Consider the following 21,670-nt stretch of genomic DNA (forward strand, 5'->3'; position numbering starts at 1 on the left):
TCCTTGAGAGCAGGGACTACACTGTATGCCTATTTTGTGTCCTTCAGAGTGCTAAGCCCATATTCTTCTTGACTTCATAGAGTATGGAAGAGAGGAGATAGCATCATGGGATCATTTTTGCATATCAGTTTTAAAATTAAATCCTGGGTATGAGAGACCTTCAAAGTAAATCTGGGTACTGTTCATATCACAAGCACAAAATAACTGTGATTTTGACATCTGTTTTCTAGAACTGTCCTTTAAGAAGCTGTCTTCTTACAGACTCTTAAATGGCATTTCTTTATATTTTATCATTATATGTTGAGGTTCATAGCAGGAAGCAAGGCTTATTACCTATTTTCATGTTGTTTCACTTGTGAGGAAGAAGTCCTTAATTAAATAATTAGCCTTGAGAGTATAGATGTACATAAAAGTACAATTATTAATTTGTGATTACCCTTTCTTCCTGTGGACAAACATTTTTAAAATTAGCAATACTTACTCATTTAAAACATGCTGAGGAGCTTCACACTTATTCATGCTTATTGATTCAAACTTATTTAGAATAATTATGCATTCATTCGAAGCTCTTCCTTGTGGTCACCACATTCCCCTTTGGTGCTTGAATTCATCCATAACATCACAGCAGAAGTACAGGACTTCATAGCTCTCACCTTTCTTTCTTTTTTTTTGAGACAGAATCTTGCTCTGTCACCCAGGTTGGAGTGCAGTGGCATGATCTTGGCTCACTGCAGCCTCTGCCTCCTGGGTTCAAGTGAGTCTCCTGCCTCAGCCTCCCGAGTAGCCAGGATTACAGGCGCCCACCAACATGCCTCAGCTAATTTTCGTATGTTTAGTAGAGACAGGGTTTCACCATTTTGGCCAGGCTGGTCTTGAACTCCTGATGTCAGGTGATCTGCCCACCTCGGCCTCCCAAAGTGCTGGGATTACAGGCGTGAGCCACTGCACTGTGCTATTGATATCTGTCACCTTTCAATATCGAGTATTGTGACTGTAGGAAGATGCTTTGTTTATATAGTAAGTACTTTTCCATGTTGCAATATACCCTTCATATTTATCATGTTTATGGCTGCATATTGGGCAGATTACTTTGCTGAACCATTTCTTCACTATTGAACTTGTTTTTTTCCCCCATTTTGGATTATTTCCTTAAGAGTCTGTGAAGTGGGATGACAGGGTCAAAAAAACATGAATACTTTTTTTTTTTTAATGCCTTTCTGCTGTGACCTTGCCTGGCATTGCGTATTATTTTTAAAAAGAAACAAAGAAAAAGCAGTTTTCTTTTTTGTTCATGCAGTGTGCTAAAATGGCACCCCATTGTTTTCTTCCTCTCGGTTTTGAAGCAAAAGGAAGTGATATATATTCTGGCTGGTGTTCCTCTACCCAATTTTTATTTGGTAGCACACTTACAGATGTGTAATGAAAAGTCGAAATATGACTCAAGGGACAGGAATAGGGAGGATAAACCACAGCATACCAAGAAAGGGTACCAGGAGTGAAATTCTATATTTTTATAGATAAACACAAATGAATTTCAATTAAGGTTGGATGACTTGCCCCAAATCCTAGTTTTCTTTCTTTCTTTTTTTCCTTCTTTTTCTTTCCTTCTTTCTCTCTTTCTTTCTTTCTTTTTCTTTCTCTCTCTCTTCCTCTTTTTCTTTTTCTTTCTTTCTCTTTCTTTCTTTCTTCTTTCTTTTTCTCTCTTTCCCTCTTTCTTTTTCTTCCTTCCTTTTCTCTCTCTTCCTTCCTTCCTTTCTTTCTTTTCTTTCTTTCTTTCTTTCTTTCTTTTTCTTTCTTTCTTTCTTTCTCTCTCTCTCTTTCTTTCTCTCTCTCTCTTTCTCTCTTTCTCTCTCTCTTTTTTTCTTTCTTTTGACGGCATCTCACTCTGTCGCCCAGGCTGGAGTGAAGTGGCACGATCTCGGCTCACTGCAACCTCTGCCTCCCAGGTTCAAGTGATTCTCCTGCCTCAGCCTCCAGAGTAGCTGGGATTACAGGCGCCCACCACCATGCCCGGCTATTTCTTGTATTTGTAGTAGAGAGGGGGTTTCACCATGTTGGCCAGGCTGGTCTTGAACTCCTGACCTCAGGTGATCTGCCCTCTTCAGCCTCCCAAAGTGCTTGGATTGGAGGATAGTGATTTTTTATTTGATTCAGGATTTTGTTTTAGATATCAACAAATGAGTTAAAATCTTAAGAAAGTGAATTAAAATAATGTATTTCTATTTTGATATAATGGACTTAAGATCAAAATAATCAATTAAGATCTAACACTTGGGTTTCCTTTCTTAAAGCCTAAAAGCTGTCTAGTACTATAATAATGGAATTTGTAGTTAATTATAAACTTTGGGCTGGGTGTGGTGGCCCACACCTGTAATCCCAGCACTTTGAGAGGCCAAGGTGTTCAAGACTTGAGGCCAGGAGTTCAAGACTAGCCTGGCCAGCATGGCAAAACCCTGTCTTTACTAAAAATATAAAAATTAGCTGGGTGTGGTGGCACACACCTGTAGTCCCAGCTACTTGGGAGGCTGAGACAGAGAATCGCTTGAACCTGGGAGACAGAGGGTGCAGTGAGCTGAGGTTATGCCACTGCACTGCAGCCTGGGTGACAGAGCGAGACTCTGTCTCAAAAAAAAAAAAAAAATTAGGTGCCATTGCCATTGGGTAGTAAATTAAATATTTTGTACAGTGATCTATATTTTAGGGAAGTAGTTAAAAATGTTTGCATTTAGCTACAGTCTCTTATTCTAGAGCAGTGGTTCTCAACCAGGGCAATTTGCCCACTCCCCCAGGGAACATTTAGCACCGTATAGAGACATTTTTGATTGTCATGACTGGAAGGATACTAATGACATGTAGTGAATAGACATCAGGGACACCGCCAAATATCCCACAGTGTGCCGGACAGCTTCCACAACAAAGAATTATCTGGCCTAAAACGTCAATAGTGCTGCTGTCAAGAAATCCTGGTCTAGAGTGAACTATTTTTGAACCTTACATTTACTTGGGAGTTAATGCTATTTTCAGAATACATTTTTGATCATTTTGAGAGATTATGTTGAGAGTCTGAGACTCTGCACCACCAATCACTGGGCAGTGATTGAAGCCAGTGTGTTACAAAGAGCTTTTAAGACCCAGAAGAAGTATTAGCCAAATAAAGAGTGCTTTTCTGTTGGCTTTCTCACTGTCTGTGCTTTGAATATATTTTTATTCATTAAAAGAAGCTAATGAAGTTCAGTATATTTTGAGACAGTCTACTGTGTAATATTTTATCACTAAATTAAAGAAGATTTCATGTTTTCACACAGAGCAAGATGAAATATAGTATACTGAAGGAAATGTCCAATTATCTTAACACACAAATGTTAGCTATAATGGGCCTTTTGTGTTTTATTGTACCAGGTTGTTGCTAGCTCTACCTTATTAAAATCTTCAGTTTTAAAGGCTGAAAGATCAAAAAGAGATAAAAATATATTAATGCTGATTGTTAACCAACCAGTATTTATTAAGCATCTTCTATGGGCTTGGTGACATATTAATTGAGAATATGGAAACATTAAGATATAATGCTATTTTTATTGAGTTGATTATGTGCCAGCTATTTGCACACATTTATCTCACTTAATTTTCACAATTGCCATGAACTGTAGGTCACCTTATTCCCATTGCATGGATAAGGCAACTGAAGCCCAGAGAGATTGACTTGTTCACAGTCACTCAGCCAGTAAATGATAGAGCCATGATTCATTCAAACCCAGGTTGGTCTGACCTCAAAGCTCATTCTTTCAGAGTACAACTCTACGTCCTCCTCGAGAGGCACTTTCTCGAGCTGGAGCCAAACCAACAACTAAAGGATGCCTCCAAAATCTGCTCCGTAGTCCTCTATTTGACCAAGTGGACTGCTCTTAACTGGGGGAACTAAGACTGGTGCATGTAAAGCAATACAATATCACCCTCAGGAATACAGGATGACAATAGAATATCTCTGGTCTTTCCCATGCCCCTTCAACCCTTCTTTAAAAAACACATCCTTTCTGTTTTACTACATGATTCTGGGATACAGGGAGTCAAGGCTAGTGTAACCTCTGGAATAATTCCATTATGTCCTCAATTCCAGCTTATTTTGATCTCAGTTTACATTTATGGACCAAAGAAAGTGGTAGGTTCTGTAGAACAGGACACAGTCATCCCTATTCTCAAGGATACAGAAAACCTCTGGGTCCTATTTTACTCAGTGCAAGTAGTTATAGACTGACTGGGCCTTGTGGTGTTCAGTATTCTTTGAGTTTTGACTATCATACTAAAAAGTTTCAACAGAAAGTCTCCTCTTAAAGAGGTATTCTATTCCCCCAGAGGTAATCAGAAGCTGCATTCTCTGGCATTCTTGTGTTGTGCATTTCACATCCTCTGGCATCTCATGCCTGGGTTGGTCTCTCTACCTTTTCCTGTCTTAACTGCTGCTTGTTTTTTGAGGTCTTTCTGCACAAAGTGGTTTCTGATCACGTCAGCCCATATTGATATCTTTCCTAGAACAGTCAAGGGCAGAATCGGCTTTGACTCCTATCTGTGCTATTTATTGGGTATGTATTATAAGGCAGGTCACTTCACCTCTTTGAGCCTCCATTTCCTCACGGAATGGGGAAAATAATAGTACCTGCCTCAGAAAAGCACAACTGAATGTCATCACACATGTGAACCCTGTAACTCAGAGACAGGCATATAATTTAGTAAAAGCTAATTATTATTATCATCATCTTCATGAAATACAAATTTGATTGTCTTATTTTCTGGCTTATATATCTTCACTGGCTCCCAGTTTCCCACATGGTCAAATCCAAACTTCTTAACTTGGCATGCAATATCTAGCCCCTTATCTACTCTTGCAGTCTTTTCTCCTATAAAAAAAAAAGAAATTAGGCTGGGCACAGTGACTCACGCCTGTAATCCCAGCACTTTGGGAGGCCGAGGCGGATCACCTGAGGTCAGGAGTTCGAGACCAGCCTGGCCAACATGGTGAAACCCCGTCTCTACTAAAAAATACAAAAATTAGCCAGGTGTGGTGGCAGGCACCTTAATCCCAGCTACTTGGGAGGCAGAGGCAGGAGAATTGTTTGAACCCGGGAGGCGGAGGTTGCAGTGAGCTGAGATCAAGCCATTGCACTCGAACCTGGGGGACAAGAGCGAGACTTCTCTCTCTCTCTCTCAAAAAAAAAAAAAAAGGATCTCTGTCACCCACGCTGGAATGCAGTGGTGCTATCATAGCTCCCTGCCTCCTCGAGCTCCTGGGCTCAGGTAATCCTCCCACTGCAGCCTCCCAAGTGCCTAGCAGTAGAGGCATATATGCCCTCTTTAATGCTCACTTAATTCTCTATCTTACACTTTTAATGCTTCAGTCCCTCTGTCATGGTTCTTACTGTTCCTTAAAACTGCCAGGGCTTTGAGTGTTTTTTTAGGCCTTTATGGGAACTTTATTCCTCTCTCTGGAATAGCTGTCTCCCATCCTCAAATGTGTCTGAACCCAGCTTTATAGAACTTGACTCTATGATGCCTTCTCCAAAGTCCCACCATTCATTCATTCAGTAAGTACATATTGAACGTCAACTGTGTGCCAGGCTGTGCTGTAGGGGCTGGGGTTTTAGTGGTGAGCAAAACTATAGAGGGATAAAAATCCTGATCCTCATGGAGCTTACATTGCTAAGCAGTTAATTTAAATAGTTCAGTTTAACAAATATGCATTGTCCACCTACAGTGTGCCCAACACTATGCTAAGCACTGGGGGCATAAGATTAAGACTTAATCCCTAGCCTGAAGGCTATAGTCTTAAGAGAGAAGACCCTTAAATGGGTCATCTCCATGCATGGCGGCACAGAGCCTGATACATTGAAGCCCAGGGTTTTGTGAAAGCACAGAGGAGGGCACTTAGCTCACTTGGGGAGAGGGAAAGAGGGAAGGAAAGACTTTTCTGTAGAAAGTGATAGAGATGTGTCTTATGTTTTGAGGGAAGACTGAATCTTAAAAGTAGAAGGTAAAGTTGATAACTGAGCAAGGCATGGCATATAGATATCTCTAGATAACTTGGGGTTGCTGGAGTTTAAAATTTAAGGTGTAAACTGGCAGGAACAAGGCCTGAAGGAGTAGGTCATGACCTGACCCTGGGGGGCTTGTGGTGGCTAAGGAGTTGACTCAGGAGTTGTAATTATTTATTTTATTTTTTAGAGACAGGGTCTCACTCTGTCACCCAGGCTCGAGTGCAGGGGTGCCATCATAGCTCACTGTAACTTTGAACTCCTGGGCTCAAGCGATCCTCCCACCTCAGCCTCCAGAGTAGCTAGGACTACAGGCATGTACCACCATGCCCAGCTAATTAATTTTTTTTTTTTTTTTGTAGAGACGGGGTCTTGCTATGTTGCTCAGGCTGGTCTCAAACTTCTGGCCTCAAGTAATCCTCCCACCTCAGCTTCACAAAGCACTGGGATTATAGGCAGGAGTCACCACATCTGGCCAGGAGTTGGCATTTTTGCCAGATAAAGCTTGGATGTGCATCAGATTCACTTGCAGCAATTTAATGTCAACTAAAACCAATAAATCTGATGTCCAGGGACTATCCAAGAGCCTATGGGGCAGAAACCCTGTTGATCTGTATTTCTAATGGCTTAACCGGTTCCTAATACACTCCAGGGCTTGAGTACTTTTGCTATGGGGAAGTTTTTGTTTTTTTGTTTTGTTTTGTTTTGTTTTTTGAGACAGAGTCTGGCTCTGTCACCCAGGCTGGAGTGCAGTGGCATGATCTTGGCTCACCACAACCTCTGCCTTCCGGGCTCAAGCGATTCTCCTGCCTCAGCCTCCCAAGTAGCTGGGATTATAGGCACCTGCCACCATGCCCAGCTAATTTTTTTGTATTTTTAGTAGAGGCAAGGTTTCACCATATTGGCCAGACTGGTCTCGAACTCCTGACCTCAGGTGATTCGCCCGCCTTGGCCTCCCCAAGCGCTAGGATTACATGTTTGCGCCACCATGCCTGGCCAGGTTTTTAAGGGCATCACAATCAAATTTTGTGGCTTGGAAATATCACAGTCACACTGACAGAGTAGAGAATGGTTTGAGAGGAAGACTGGAGGTAGGGAGAGAAGTCAACAAACAGTTGGTGAAATGAGAGATGAAGAGGGAGTGGCTTAATATCCCATGGCTGTGGAGATAGACAGATGGATATGGAGGAGAGGGATTCAAAAGCTATTAAGGAGTTGCAATTTGCAGGACTTGGTAACTGACAAGATGTGGGTGCAAAAGAGGGAGGAGTTAAGGGTGATTTCCAGGTCTCCGACTTTGACCTCTACATCAATAGTGATTGTAGCACAGCCACCAACTGAGATTATTTTCTACAAGAACCCCTTTTCTATCCCTCACTACCTGGCAAGTGCCAGTCCCAGAGAAAGTGCTTAGTGAACGCAAAATCAAATACGGCTAAAGGGAGTCAAGGCCCCCAAGACCCTTATCCCCAAATAAGCTTTCCCTTTATTATTTTGCACAATGGCTGAAATTCCAGCTTTATGGACAATCTTTTTCCTGCACGTCTTATTCACTGCTGCAAGTTCTTGGAATTTAGTCTCCACAGTGGCTGTGGAAAGACTCTTTAGAGATTTTTTTGAGATGAGATCTCACTATGTTGCCCAGGCTGGCCCCAGCCTCCCTAGTAACTAGGACTACAGGTGTGCACCACCACACCCCCACCAAAAGATTTGTTTATGTTGAATAGAAAGTAGTAGACTTTCAAAATGTTTTATTTAACTAGTTTCTTTTTCTTTTTTTAGTGTAGTTATATGACCACATTGGGAAACCCTTAGAAGAAATATACATTGGATACCTATCCCAGGATCACACTGAATTATTTTCATTGTAGAATTGCAATTAGGGAAGGGAAAGGGGAAAAATGGGTTTCTCTGCTTTTCTTGGACTGTCTCATTCAGGATCCTGTGGTTGGATTGTCTTTTGGTTGTGTATCATTATAAAAGGTTCTGAAGCTTAGAAAGAAGCTAGGGCGGCTGGGCGCAGTGGCTCACGCCTGTAATCCCAGCACTTTGGGAGGTCGAGGCGGGTGGATCACTTGGTCAGGAGATCGAGACCATCCTGGCCAACATGGTGAAACCCCGTCTCTACTAAAAATACAAAAATTAGCTGGGTGTGGTGGCACGTGCCTATAGTCCCAGCTATTCAGGAGGCTGAGGTAGGAGAATCACTTGAACCTAGGAGGCGGAGGTTGCAGTGAGCTGAGATCATGCCACTGCACTCCAGCCTGGCGAAAGAGGGAGACTCCATCTTAAAGAAACAAAGAAGCTAGGGCATTTTAAATATTGGTTTAGTGCTTTCTCTGACATGAAGCAAAAGTAAGCAAAGATATCAGGGTGATAATTCTCCCCGTTTTTGTTTTATCTGCTGTTTTCTACTCTTAAATTGTGATGCAAACAATTCAGCTGTAGAAAAAAAATTAATCTCTCCAGATCCTTTAAGTTGCTTTTAACTTGTGTGGTTCAGTGGCCATTTGGTTCAGTGGAAGACGGAAGGAAGGAAAGAAGAAAGGGAGGGAGGGAGAGGCAGACTAGCTGAGAGCGGAGCTTTTTGAAATCTTGACTCTCAGGCTGCATCCCAGATCAATTAAATCAGAATCGCTGGGGGTGTCACCCAGGTGGTAGTAGTCAAATCTCCCCAGGTGATTTCAATGTGCGGCCAATGTTGAGAATTATCACACTAATCAGATAAACCCCATGTGATCATAAATTTCAAGCCCCAAATCAGAACATCAATAATAGCTATCACTTCCTGAGCGCCTACTCTGACAGGCACTCTAATATATCTTGTCCTTTTTCTCTCAGGAAAAGCCTTAGTTGCGTGAGTGTAATTCCTTTTCACATTTGAGAAACAGAGGAGGTAGGTAGCTTGTTCTACATCATATAGCTAAGTGTCTGCTTGACTCCCAAGTCCAGATTCTTTAGCTCAGCTGACTACCAAAATAGTGTGAGGGTTGATGGATTTTTGTGTTTTAGGTAGGAGACAATTGTGTATTTTAGGTAAAGCATCAAAAAATTGAGAATTCATAAACATTTCAATGGTTTATGGGGAAAATAGGCAGCAAATCAAAATCAGAGATGTTTTCGATTCCGAGACATGTGTTAGCTATACACCTGCCATCTCCTGAACCTTTGAAGTTGGATTCAGAGAAGGAATCTTAGAGTAAGAATAGGTATTATCATTCCCATTTTCCAGCTGAGAAAACTGAGGCTTGGCAAGATTGTTACTTGCCCAAGATCAGACATCTAGTAAACCAATAGAGTAGATCTGTGTTACTCTATGCCCATGGTCTTAATCACTATACCATACTGATTCCTGATGAGCACTGAAGAGTAGAAGGAAGTGGTATGATATATTGGATGGAAAGTTATCCTAAGTTTGGAATCTGGCAAGGAAAAAGGTACTAGCTGCTGCCTAAAACTTTCTGCCATCTCCTTGTTGAGTAAGATGTTTTCCTAGATGAATTGTCCTGGGGTGCACCATTAGACTATAGAATCTGGAATTTTCTTTGATTAAGTCATTGGACCATAATATCATCTGAAAAGTTTTTAATGATATGAACATCAATGAAATCCTGTATTACAGAAAAATTTGCTCATAATTACATCATCCTGAAATATAAAGGTGCCTTCTTTTATCTATGCTCTGCTCTATCTGGTCCACATATTTATGCTTATATTATGTTCACACTGGCATGATACCTGGGAATCATTTAGGGCCTTTTATCACCTGATACCATATTATAAAGATTGCTTCATGCTGCTATATAGTCTTTACATTGGTCATTTTTGTATTATTTCATTGAGCACTTGGGACATAATTTAGCTAATTGCCTATTTTGGCAGCATTTGGTTTGTTTTTAATTTTCTTTTTTTATATATATAATTTTTATAAATCATAGTATTATGATCACCATTTTGCATGTAATTTTTTGAATATGGGGCCATTTCTTTAGGACAAATCCTTCCAAATGAGATGTTTTTCTCATTTATTTCTTTATTCACTTATTTATTGAGATGGGGCTTGCTATGTTGCCCAGGCTGCATTTGAATTCGTGGGCTCAAGCAATCTCCCGTCGGAGCCTCCTCAGCTGGGACCACAGGCATGTGCCAGTGTACCCGACTCCAACATGGTTTTAGAGTTTAAATAAAGCTTAAGGCCAGGCACAGTGGCTTATGCCTGTAATCGCAGCACTTGGGGAGGCCGAGGCGGGCAGATACTTGAGGTGAGGAGTTTGAGACCAGCCTGACCAGCATGATGAAACCCCGTCTCTGCAAAAAATACAAAAACTAGCCGGGCATCTTGGCAGGCTCCTGTAATCTCAGCTACTCGGGAGGCTGAGGCAGGAGAATCGCTTGAACCCTGGAGGTGGAGGTTTCAGTGAGTCGAGATTACGCCACTGGACTCCAGCCTGGGTGACAGAGTAAGACTGTCTCAAAAAAAAAAAAAAAAAGTTTAATAAAGTTTTTAAAGTTTAATGATACAAAACTTTGATTTATAAAACTAATATATGCTCTGGATATGCAAATAAATAAGATTATTACCCCCTTTGGCTATGTGTCGTGATAAGGGTTATTTACATTTTCTAAATTGAAGCAAGTTATAAGAAGTTTTTTTTGTATCAGAAACTAGGCTTGGACCTCTTTTATTCTTTTTGAAATGGAGAAGTTAAGCTACTAATTTTGTTTTCTTGCTTTGGTTAGAGACCTGCAGAATTCAATCAGATGGATTCTCACACCCGTTTGCAGATGACTGCCTCTGGCCCTGTTGCTCTTCCTGTTTGCTCAGCAAGAGAACCTGTTGGTTTTTATTTGATAAATGTACAAATCTTGAGAGTTGGAGAATCAGCAGCCCACCTCAAAACTGACATGCTTTGTGTTTTTGAGAAAGCTACTTTCATTTGCTATGACATCTGGCTAACAAAGATCTTTTTCATTTTGTTTCAGGGACAGTTGGATTTTTTTCCTGTTTCTGGTTAATTGCTAAAATCTACAGTGTGCTGAAGGTGAAGTAAAGTATTTCCCCAAAGGATTCCAAGCACATCTCCCTTGCCCTTGAATATGTGTATATCTATATGAACATCAATTGAGGTATATATGTGTGCCCCTAATTACATAATTTTAAGCATATATATATATATATATACATATAAATGTAAAATCTCATTGTCTGGCCTCAGTTTGTATGACACAAAATACTGATTGTATGGAAGAAAACATGTTGGGAAACAGATTTACTCTACATCATATTTTCCTGGAAAGCTACCTTAAAAAGATTGAAATTAAAGCAATTAGAGCAAGGGAGGCACATTTCTTTAAAAAATTAAAGTTGAGTACCATACTGGTTTTTTCAGATGAAATTTTCTTTCTTTTCCCTTTTCTCCTTCATATTTCTCAGAGCATCTAATTCCATCAGAACTATTGTCAAATAAATTTTATGTAAAATGTGTATTTTTCTAATGGGAGTTGATTATACAAACTATTACACTTTTGTATCTGAGTGATCATTTAAAAATGCATATTGGTTTAGCACATAGAGTTTATGAAATGCCAGGTAATGCTCTTATTCCTCAGTGAAATCTGCACATTTCTAGTTGTTGGTTGTCTATTTCTGTTTGCCGTTCCTTGGGGGGCTGAGAATGTTCAAGTTTGACTTAGGCGTGTTTAAGTAATAAATCTTTGGAGTCAATTTTCTCGGGTTTATTTGCTTTGCCTAAACAATAGTCAGGTATCACATCTCCCAAAATGCTAGGAATTTGTATTGCAAGTATTCTACTAGCTTGTATTTTTGGGGGAGCAGTCATGAAAATCATACATTTTCTACATCAAATTATATTGATAAATATGGGTCTCATTTAGGAAAATGTTTGAAAAGTGTCTACACATACCCTTCAATTAAGGAATATTCTCAAAGCCATCCTTAAGCTGAGGAGTACTTGTTTGTGTGTGCAGGGATCAAAGAGTTTATGTTGCCCCTGGATGGGAGATTGGAAGGAGGAGGGACAGGTTCAGAGAGTTGCATTCTGAAATAGAGTGAAAGGAGGAGAAGGAGTTGACTAGTTACCTCATGGAAGAAGAAAATAATTCACTAGCCAGTAATGTGTCTGTATTGGAAGGGTCAAGGCTACGACTGGTGGCAAATGGGCCTGGGGCCTAGAGCAGCTTGGTGGGGGAGGGAGTGGCTAGAGAAGGCTACACAAGGTTTCTTGACAGTGGAATTTTCACCTCCTCTCAACTCTCTCCCATTCAGTCTCGTAACCTAGGGCTGAGCCCTTAGCCCTGCTTGACAGGAGAAACTGCAGTTATGAGGCCCGTTGGAGCCAATTCTATTCTCCTCTAAATACTCTGAAGTAAGTAGTGGTATATTGAGCTTCAGGGACCTCTTTTCCCACTAGGTTGGCTGCTTGATTGTTTTATCTGAGCTCCCAAGCCCACTTATGTGCATTGATGGTAGTAGTTTGCTAGAAAGGCACGTTTATTTCTGCAGCTGGGAAATGTCATTGCCTAGATGGCGTTCATAGATTAAAGTGAAGGCAGCCACCTGCAGGTCTCATGGCAGCCATCTTTGAACATCTTGAAATAGTAAATCAGCATTTAGCTTGATTTTGTAGTGAAAAATGGAGAAGAGCACTTTACTTTGATTGCAATGGGGCTGAATAGCTCCCTGAGCCTCCCAGTGTGGGCCCACGAATACCACTTTGGAGGCAGGAGGCATGCAGTTCCTCTGCTACCAATGAGAGTATCAGAAGAAGAGCTACTAGTAGGTCAAGTACTTCGACTCGATAGGAACTAGAGGCTCTTAGGTTTTAGACATATTTGCCTATCTCATCTGTGTACAGTAGTTTCACATGTAATGGTTGCAATAGAGGTATAACCATTTTCTGAAAGGAGGGCTTGAGGGAACGTGCTCTTGCCCTCCTGTTCTATAAACCCTGGTGAGTTGGGGCTGAACCAAGGTGTGTGTGGAACCTAGGCCAGGCTGGGCTGAGTTGTATGGAGGGAAGTGGCCTGGGCCAGAGTGGTACGGCAGCAGGGGCTGGAGCCCAGTGGTGGTGACCTGGGTGCTAGGGAGTACTGTTTCCTAAAGACAAAGGTTACTCACTATCCTCCCCCCATCCCTTGCCCCTAGACTTCATTGTCTTTAGAATAAAGTTGGGCTTTTGAGGGTCCCACAAACCATCTGGCCCCAGATTTTCTCTCTGCCAACCCTCTCCCTCCTTTTGAAATCCTTTTCATTCATAGAAGACCAGGCTTATGCTCTTCCAGAAAGCCCCTCCTGCTGACCCCCCTTCATCCCTTGCATATTCCTTATATTAGAATACTGGAATATGAAATATTGGAGCCCATATATTTCATTTCTACTTTGTAATGCAGTTATTTGTTCATCCCCTGTCTCCTCCATTCAAGCAAAAGAGAAGGGATAGAGACCAAGGTATGTGTCTCCCTCACTGTTTCCTCAAGGATCTTGGCATAAAAACCAGATACACACATAAAATTCGACTTTATTTAGAATATTAAAGAGGAATATACCAAGGATAGAATAACAGCACCTATTTAAGAAACACAAACATCACTTAATAATACTTAGTTAAATCACAAACATCAATTTCTCCACATTTCCCAAGCAGGAGTCCGTTATTCCTTTCCAGCAAAAGAAAAAAAAAAGGCATTGTAACCATTTTAGAAAGGATCCAATTAAAGCCAACCAATATGTGAAACCCTGGCCTTGGGCAGAGTCTCTGGGACTACTGGCCCATGTAACAGTGTTGATTTATGAATTTGATTGGGGTGTGAGTGGGGTTCTCTTCTTGTTGAGGGGAAGAAGATAAAGCCTACCTGTTTTGTGCACCTGAAGGTAAGTCGTGCCAATGGGAACTTGGCCCCAGGACTGTAGTTTGACAATCCTTTGAAAAGGCACTTTTCAATTACAAATTCTTTTTTTTTTTTTAAAGAAAAATGAAACTTTTAAATTCAAACGTTAAAATATTAAAGAGAACTGTTTATTGATTAAATACATTTTTCTGTTTTCAGTTTCAAAGCAGCTCACAAAATTTGGTATTAAAGGCAGTTTTAGAAGCAATTTAATGAGGGTATATATAGTTTTTTAGTTGTAATATTTCTGAAAATATAACAAAATCATCTTATAGTTTTCTTGTCTGACACAAATTCCGTTGATACAGTACTGTAACTATCAAACACCGTAGCTGTGACCCCATAGAGGAGTCCCACTACCTCTCTATCTAGTTAGCCATCCATTCTGTCTCTATCTTGTCTCTCAGACAACCAACCAAAGGGGGAAAAACAGAGCAGGCTTTTTCTGGGTTTTGCTGCTGCTTTAGGAGGGCATGGATGGTCACATTATGGATCTGCCAAGTGCAAAACCTGTCAGTTCACGGTCAGGTGTTGGTTGGGTCTTCTGGGTGCAGTATTCTTTTCGTCCTGCTAACTGGACTCTACTTGCCTACCTGGAGTCCTTCCTTTTTAATGGAGAAGGATGGTCTTCTTTGAGTTTGCATTCTGTATATTCAGTGAATAGAAAACAGGCATACCAGTGCCAAGTGTGTTGTGGAAAACTGTCAGCAAGGACTTCAGCCACGATGATTAGTTCACACTAATGAGCAATTGTACCAGAATAAGTTCTCACCTGTCATATATCATGTTAGGGATTTAAGGAATGAAAGGCAACACTTCCTGCCATCCCACCTTGGCGCCATTTTACATATCCTGTAGTATATACTTCAAAAATAAATTTAAAAAACAAATATACTATGTTCTACATCAGAAACTGACCAAGTTGTAGGTCACACACAGAATTTGGCATGCATTTTATTAACTAACTTCACATGTACATACTACCTTTGAGGACGACACTATCTACAAACACATACAATCTAATATCTAGCACCGTATCTCCAAGAACACATATACAGTTATAGTTTACATTTAGGAGAATTACTACAAAAAATACTACATCACTAAAACAAGACAAAAATACCAAACTTTTAACATTAAAGTTGTAGCACAGATGAAGAGGGGGGAAAATCCACTCACGTTTGAAACATCAAACTAAAACCAATCTTGTTTTTCTCTACATTTTAGAACAAGACAGATAGAATAATTATTCCTCAGACATAGTAAACCTCCTGCTGAGTGTCTAAGTCACTGTGGTTTTCCCTTGGTGTGTGTACTCTGAGATATGGAGGCTTTGGGAGGCAATGATGGAAACACTTGACACCTATTAGCAACCTTCATTTACCTTGAGGATTCTTATTCTATTTACCAAAGAGCAGTGAACTTGTCAGTGACCTGGCAATCTGTGGCCGGGTTCAGTGGATTTTAGCTTTCCTGTTTCTTTCTCTTTCAGTGGATTTTAGCTTCGCTGTTTCTTCCTCTAGCCAGTTTTGTTGCTTAGGGCAAAAGACTGCTGTAAGCAAGCTGGGCATTTGCTGTAGAGGAAGATACCATTGCTAAGTAATTGGAAAGAACTTATGACAAGGATTTCTCTTTGGATTTTAGACTATCGCATTTGCTGTTTCCAGCTCATTGCTTCTGTCTCCTCATGCCTTAGCTTAGAGGGGCTTTGAGGGGCCAAGAGTACTAGTCCAGCCCATGGAAAGTAAGAGAGAGATAAGGAGGGAGAGGGTTAAAAGCCATTCAGTGGCCAGATTTTCTCTCCTAATCTTGGCCACTGGCTAACAGCCAACTGTTCCCGTAATCTTTTGTCTGCTCTAGAAGGAAATGGCATTTTGCTTAGCGAAACCTCTCCTGACAGCACGAGGTCTTTCTTAAAGAGAAATACAACAGAAAAGACATTATGAGGGGAAAACACGTTGTTTTTTTCCTCAAAATTTTGGGCAGGGTGGTTATGAAAGAAAAATACTGTCCAGTAGTTTAAATTGTTACTCATTGTTTTATCCCAACAACCCATGAGAGTTTTATCTTGAGAGTCCAAATTACCAGATGATGCGTATTTTTTTTTCTTCCAAATGATGTGTTTCAGACACTTTTAAAAGCTTTTTTGGCAAAGTCTAAGTAAGCCTAGTTTAATCATGTAAATTATTCTTCAGGTAGTATGAAAAAATCTTCTTGAAGTAACTTTACCTAGCTTAATTGGCTAATTATGTATAAAACAAGGCAATGTTAGGCATCTTATAATTTTGTAGGTAAAAGATTTTTTAGTGTTTTATTTTTGCTGAAATAATTGGACAGTATCTACAGTATTGATTATTCCCCCAGTGATGCGTAATATCGGGTGCTTTTTTGGTAAAAAATTAGGTGCCTACCTTCTACTAAATAATAACTGGCACTTTTCCTTACCTGTTGAATTTGAAGTAGGTATCCCATCATCTCTAAATTGGATTCGAGTTGGGTAGGAGACAGAAAAATACCTTTCATTGCTGGTCACTCCTACAGCTCACTTCTCTCCTTCCCTGCTTCCATAGGCCCCCAGGTCCCTGTGAATCTGTCAGCTCTGGGTTGGGAAGGGATGGATGGGGAGTAGGTGAACACGCAGAGCTTTAAGCATGGACTATTCCTGGAGGGCCAGTGCAGCAGAGGGAGAGGGAGTGAGGCAGGTGAAGGCAGTGGGCTGATGGCAAGAGGTAGGCAGGGAGCTGGAAGTGCAGAGGCCTTCCAAGCAGCTGGTACTTGTGGTGTCTCAGAGAAGAGGGACCCTAGCATCACAGAAGTCACAGAAGCCCGGGGCTTGCTCCTTATTACTGTCTTCCCAAGCTTGTGGAAATTGGTGTGTTAGTCAAAGCACCTGCGACTTCTTGGCAAACTAGATGCTCTATTATTCGTAAATAAGGAAAATCATTAAATTTAAAATCACATCATTTCATAGTCTGGTTTGTCTGGCCCCTGTACTTTAATGGGATTTTTTTTTTTTTTTACTGCACATATGAAGTGGCCTTGGCAAAAGAATACATCCTTTAAAAACATTCAGGGAAAGCTATTGCACATGAGGATCTGTGAGGCTAATGATGACTTTTTTTGTGTGCTTTCAGATTTTCAAATGACAAAACAGTATGTGCAGTAAAACCTCATTAAGTTGATAGTGCTTTATTCAAAATAGCAAAAAATTTCGAGTACTTGCTATCTCCAAGCTAACCATAGGCCTTATTGTTCATTTAGAAGAAAATGTCATCAAAGCAGAATGCTGTTAATTAGAAGGTCCTCTTTTCCAGGCTCATATTTTCAAAAGGTCTTCACTTTTGAGGAATCCAATTTACCAAAATAATGGACAATGACTAAAATAGGGAAAAGAGGAACTTCAAAAAGGAAAGCAGGGAATCTCAGTGCCCTTGAGAATGTTGTGTGTGCTGTTAAATGGACTTACCATACTTGTACAGGTTCTGGTTCCATTTTGATTTGGGATTTTGGCAAACAATTTTCTCTGATACACTTTGAAGGGGATGAGCTTTAAAAATAAAACAAGAAGTTCAGTTTTAACACAATGTTTGGAGACATTTATGTTTGAAATCCTGTTTTCTACCCAAGTAAGCATTTCTACTCAAAGGATAGGCTATAGCTACCTTGAACTCCTTTGACAATTTGAACAGACCTCAAGGCACTGCCCCTCCCCCATAGGAGGACTGATCACATAGGCCATTTCTTCACCCAGATATCCTTTAAGGACAGGTCAGTACAAGAGTTTGGCGATAAATTGGTAGAACAAATTTATGACTGTTAATTCACTTTATACATTTTGGTAGAAAAATAAGTGATAGTGTAAGGGTAAACTTCAGCCCTCATGCCTTGTCTGAATAACTACAAGTTCCAAATTAATGGAGTTGGAATTAATAAGGTTATCATGGTATTTTTATTTGATGGGTCAGCTCTATATTATTTGGTTCTATTCCCTCTCCTAAATTGTGAACATGGCAATCCCAGATTCCCATGCAGTTATTCACAGTCAAAATACATTGCTGTTTACCCCTTGAGAAGTTCATGTTGAAATCTGTGAGGAGGAAGAGATAAAAAAAAAATAAATGAGCTGGGCATTTATTTAAATGAAACTTGAGTTCTAATAAAGGCATGACAATCACACAAGAATGAGGCTAAACTCTGAAGATGGTCATCTTACAACTACCTGATTAACCGTTTTCGACCAAACACTCCCTCCACCCATATTGACAGTGGATTTCTGCATGAACAGTTGGTTGACTTTAGAGTTGCTTTAACTTATTCTATAGGAGGATCAAAAACACTGGCTTGACTGTTTTTTTGGTTCCATGTTACTTGGTCACATACATACGGCCCATGCCCTTAGAAATGTATATGTATATCCCTGCCCAAAGTTATTTTGCGGTTTGGGATTTGAGGAATGTTCCTGTGAATTGACCCTAGGGATAATTTAGATATTGTTAAAGTTTTCCCAACGTGATTTATTTCAACAGCATTAATTAGGATATGTCTGACCTGAATGCTCTGATTTTAGGACTGTTTGGAATAGGTTAGATGTTTTCCAGGTATTGTGAAACCATCTTCTTTGTCATTTCTGACTCTCTGATATTTCTCTCTCACATCTGCAGAGAGCTTAAAAGCTTTAAAGAGAGCCACAGGTGGAAGAGACACATGGGTGTGCCTGGAGGAAGAAAAATGTTCATTCTGCCTTCCTTGCTTCCCATGTGGAGATCACATTTATTGTCTATGATCTCATGGACACAAAATATATTTCTGATGAACAAATTGTTCCTCAGTGACATTATGAATTTTGTAGGACTTAGGCCACTTCTAGTTGAATTTCTTTTTGTCTGTAAATACTGTTTGACTAAAAAAGGCTTATTTGACAAAAACAAACCAAAAGAAAACACAAGTGTTGGCAGAGATCTGGAGAATTCCTACCAGCATCTCAATTCAGTCACGTAAGGGAAGTTGTAAAATAGTGGCATGATTTCTGCCCCACTATTATCCAAACAGGAGACAGAAAATATTTGTGTCAATTGAAAATTTACACTTAATGACCTCAGTTCCAGCCCATGCATAAACCCAAGATTTTATAGGAAAAAAAGTCAACTGTTTAGCCCCCCGGATGTGTGTTATTTCTCAATCTTTTCCCTTGGACTAGCTTCCCATTTCATACATGTCCTTCTACTTTCCTGGATCCCTTTAGGGGATCTAGAAACCTTCTTGAGAGTCTAACTGCAGGAAGCCCTTTGTTTTAGTTTGCATAACAGTCTTTGCACCCGACTGTGGGGCTGTTCAGTTCAGAATTTGGCTCATATGTTGATCAGTCCATTAGGTTCTATTTCTTGGGCTCCATGAATGATGTGGTCCATTGCCTTTCTTTCAGTTGAACATAAGCTGTAGCTCTCGCCCATGAGCTCCCGACCCGAGGGCCGAAAAGTCCCTAAGTTCACAAGCATCAACTTCCCTTTCCTTCAGAGCTAAAGTTGGCATGTTGTAGCTCTGGAAAGATGGAATACCAACTACAAGTCCAAAATGGATAGCCCTTGTTGCTTTAAGAAATGTAGAGCCTAATAATCTTTGGGGGGAAAATTTCAGTCAGAATCCTCAAGTCCATGCTTTTACGGAAAGACCCCAGTTCCTGCCTCTTCTATATATTTATCTACCTTGTGGTGAAGAGCATGTGTGTGCAACACCTTTGCCTGAAATGGTATGGTTTGGCATTAATGGATTTTGGGTCCATTGAAAAGAAATCTCCTCTTGTTTCTCATGTTATGGACAGTTCAAGGTTTGCCTTAGAACTAACTTCAAGGAAAAGTAGCAGAATCGTAGGAAGGGACAATCTTGCCTTCAGTCCCACCCTCTGTGCCGGCTTCGGTTCCGGGCAGGTCTGGGTGGCTATCTTCTTTCGGGGGCTTTTTCTTGCAGAAGAACTTCTTCAGCATATCCTGGATTTCCTTCTTAATGGTCTTGTGCATGTAGCCGTAGACATAGGGGTGGATGCAGCACTGCAGGAAGAAAAGCCAGATGATTATGGTGATCACCCACTGGGGTACCTGGGTTTCGACATCCACCCACACGGCCAGGACTGCTAAAAAGCAGTAGGGCCCCAGGGATAGCACATAGGAGAAAATGATGATGAAGATCACTTTAGCAGCTTTGCACTGGTAGCACCTGGGCAGAGGAGGGTTGCTGTTGCTGTTACGACGACTGGGTGGGAGGCTCCCCGGGATGTTCACTGCCTCGACGTCATCCTCACTGAAATTGATGTCGTCTTCACCAAACTCCATGTCATCCTCACCCAAGTCAATGCTGCACTGGTTGACCTCTGTGCGACCCTTGTCTGCCTTCATGCTGTTCTCCTCAACTTTGGTGCTGCCTTCCTTACCCTCCATGCTGCCGTCGCTGGCCACCGTGCTGCTCTCTCTGACCTCCTCGCTGCCCCTGGCGTCTACACTACCCTCACTGGTCCCCGTGCTTCCTTCCTTGGCCTTCGGGCTGCCGTCCTTGGCTTCCATTCTGCCCTCCTTGGCCTTGACCTCACCTTCATGCTGGCCGCAAAACTCACTCTCATCCTGGAACTCCTCCTCCTTCTCTGCTCCCTCTTCATCCTCATTCTCCACACAGTCCTTGACTCGCACTTCCAAGCTGTGTCTCTTGACATCGTACAGCAGAGCATGCTGCCTCCGGGCTGCACCGAACACCACGGTGTAGCAGGCAATCATGACAATCAGTGGAATGACGATGAAGGACACCACGCTGAGAATAGTGTAGCTAGGGCTGGCCCCCCAGATCATGGAGCAGAGGGCATTGCGCTCATCAAAGGCAGCCTGGCCCCAGCCGTAGAGTGGAGGAGTGCTCTGCAGGATGGCCACAATCCAGGTGCCATAGAGGAGCATGTAACCACGGCGCTGGGTCATCTTGGACGGGTAGGAGAGAGGGTGGATGATGGACAAGTAGCGATCAACTGACACCACGACAATGGTGTTGACGCTGGCGAAGGCGAACAGGTGGGTGAGGCTGACCAGGGCCGTGCAGAAGTGGCTGTTGAGGGGCCAGAAGAGAGGCACAGAGGTGGCCACCACCCAGGGGGCCACGAGCGAAATCTGCAGCAGGTCGGTAACCAGGAGGTTAAAGATAAAACGGTTGGTCACCTGCAGCAGCTGCGGCTTGCGCTGCAACACTAGCGCCAGCACTATGTTGCCGATGAAAGAGGCGGCGAGGAAGATAACCAGCACAGTTGAGCGGATGATGCCGTGAGCCAGGCTGATGGGCATTTTGGAGAGGGGCATGCACGTGTGGCTGCTGTTACTCTCGCGCGTGCTGTTGGTGCAGGTGGACGTCATGGCAACAGCCAGAGGGCGTGAGACAGAGTGCAGGCTCAGTGCCGGCACCGGTGGGTGGCAAAGGGGTGCACAGACCGCACTCAGTGCCTATGCTGGTGACAAAAGAAACACGCAGGCAGAGTTAGTCACTCGTCAAGGGAAGAAGCCTCTGCGCCCAGCAAGGGCGCTGCAGGACCCCCTATCCCGGGTTCCCGCACGGCCCCATCCCCAGTAGGGCAGCTTCTCTGGCTCCTTTCCGGACTCTGCTGATCTGTCTGCCTGTCTCCTCTCTCCAGGGCTCTGATTTCCTCTCATCTGTTTCTCCTGCTGGCGCGTGCGTGCGCGCGCTTTCTCTGCTTGTCTCTCACACTGTCTCTG

At 41.8% G+C, this 21,670-nt stretch overlaps 2 protein-coding genes across 2 annotated transcripts in view; one reads left to right on the plus strand and one right to left on the minus strand.

Annotated features, from left to right (window-relative positions):
* Positions 1 to 11,228, plus strand: part of LOC116811202 (transmembrane 9 superfamily member 2-like) — a 47,670-nt gene extending 36,442 nt beyond the window's left edge. The window contains 1 exon segment of the mRNA XM_032756274.2: positions 11,007 to 11,228. Coding sequence (XP_032612165.1) covers positions 11,007 to 11,046 — 40 coding nt within the window. The 3' untranslated portion in view covers positions 11,047 to 11,228.
* An 8,546-nt stretch (positions 11,229 to 19,774) lies between these two features.
* GPR101 (G protein-coupled receptor 101) lies at positions 19,775 to 21,313 on the minus strand. The gene has a single exon (XM_032756457.2). The coding sequence runs from the start codon at positions 21,311 to 21,313 to the stop codon at positions 19,775 to 19,777; it is 1,539 nt and encodes a 512-aa protein (XP_032612348.1).
* Between the last annotated feature and the right edge of the window lie 357 nt (positions 21,314 to 21,670).

This window comes from Hylobates moloch, unplaced genomic scaffold, assembly GCF_009828535.3.
Source record: "Hylobates moloch isolate HMO894 unplaced genomic scaffold, HMol_V3 SCAFFOLD_7, whole genome shotgun sequence".
Classification (NCBI taxonomy): Eukaryota; Metazoa; Chordata; class Mammalia; order Primates; family Hylobatidae; genus Hylobates; species Hylobates moloch.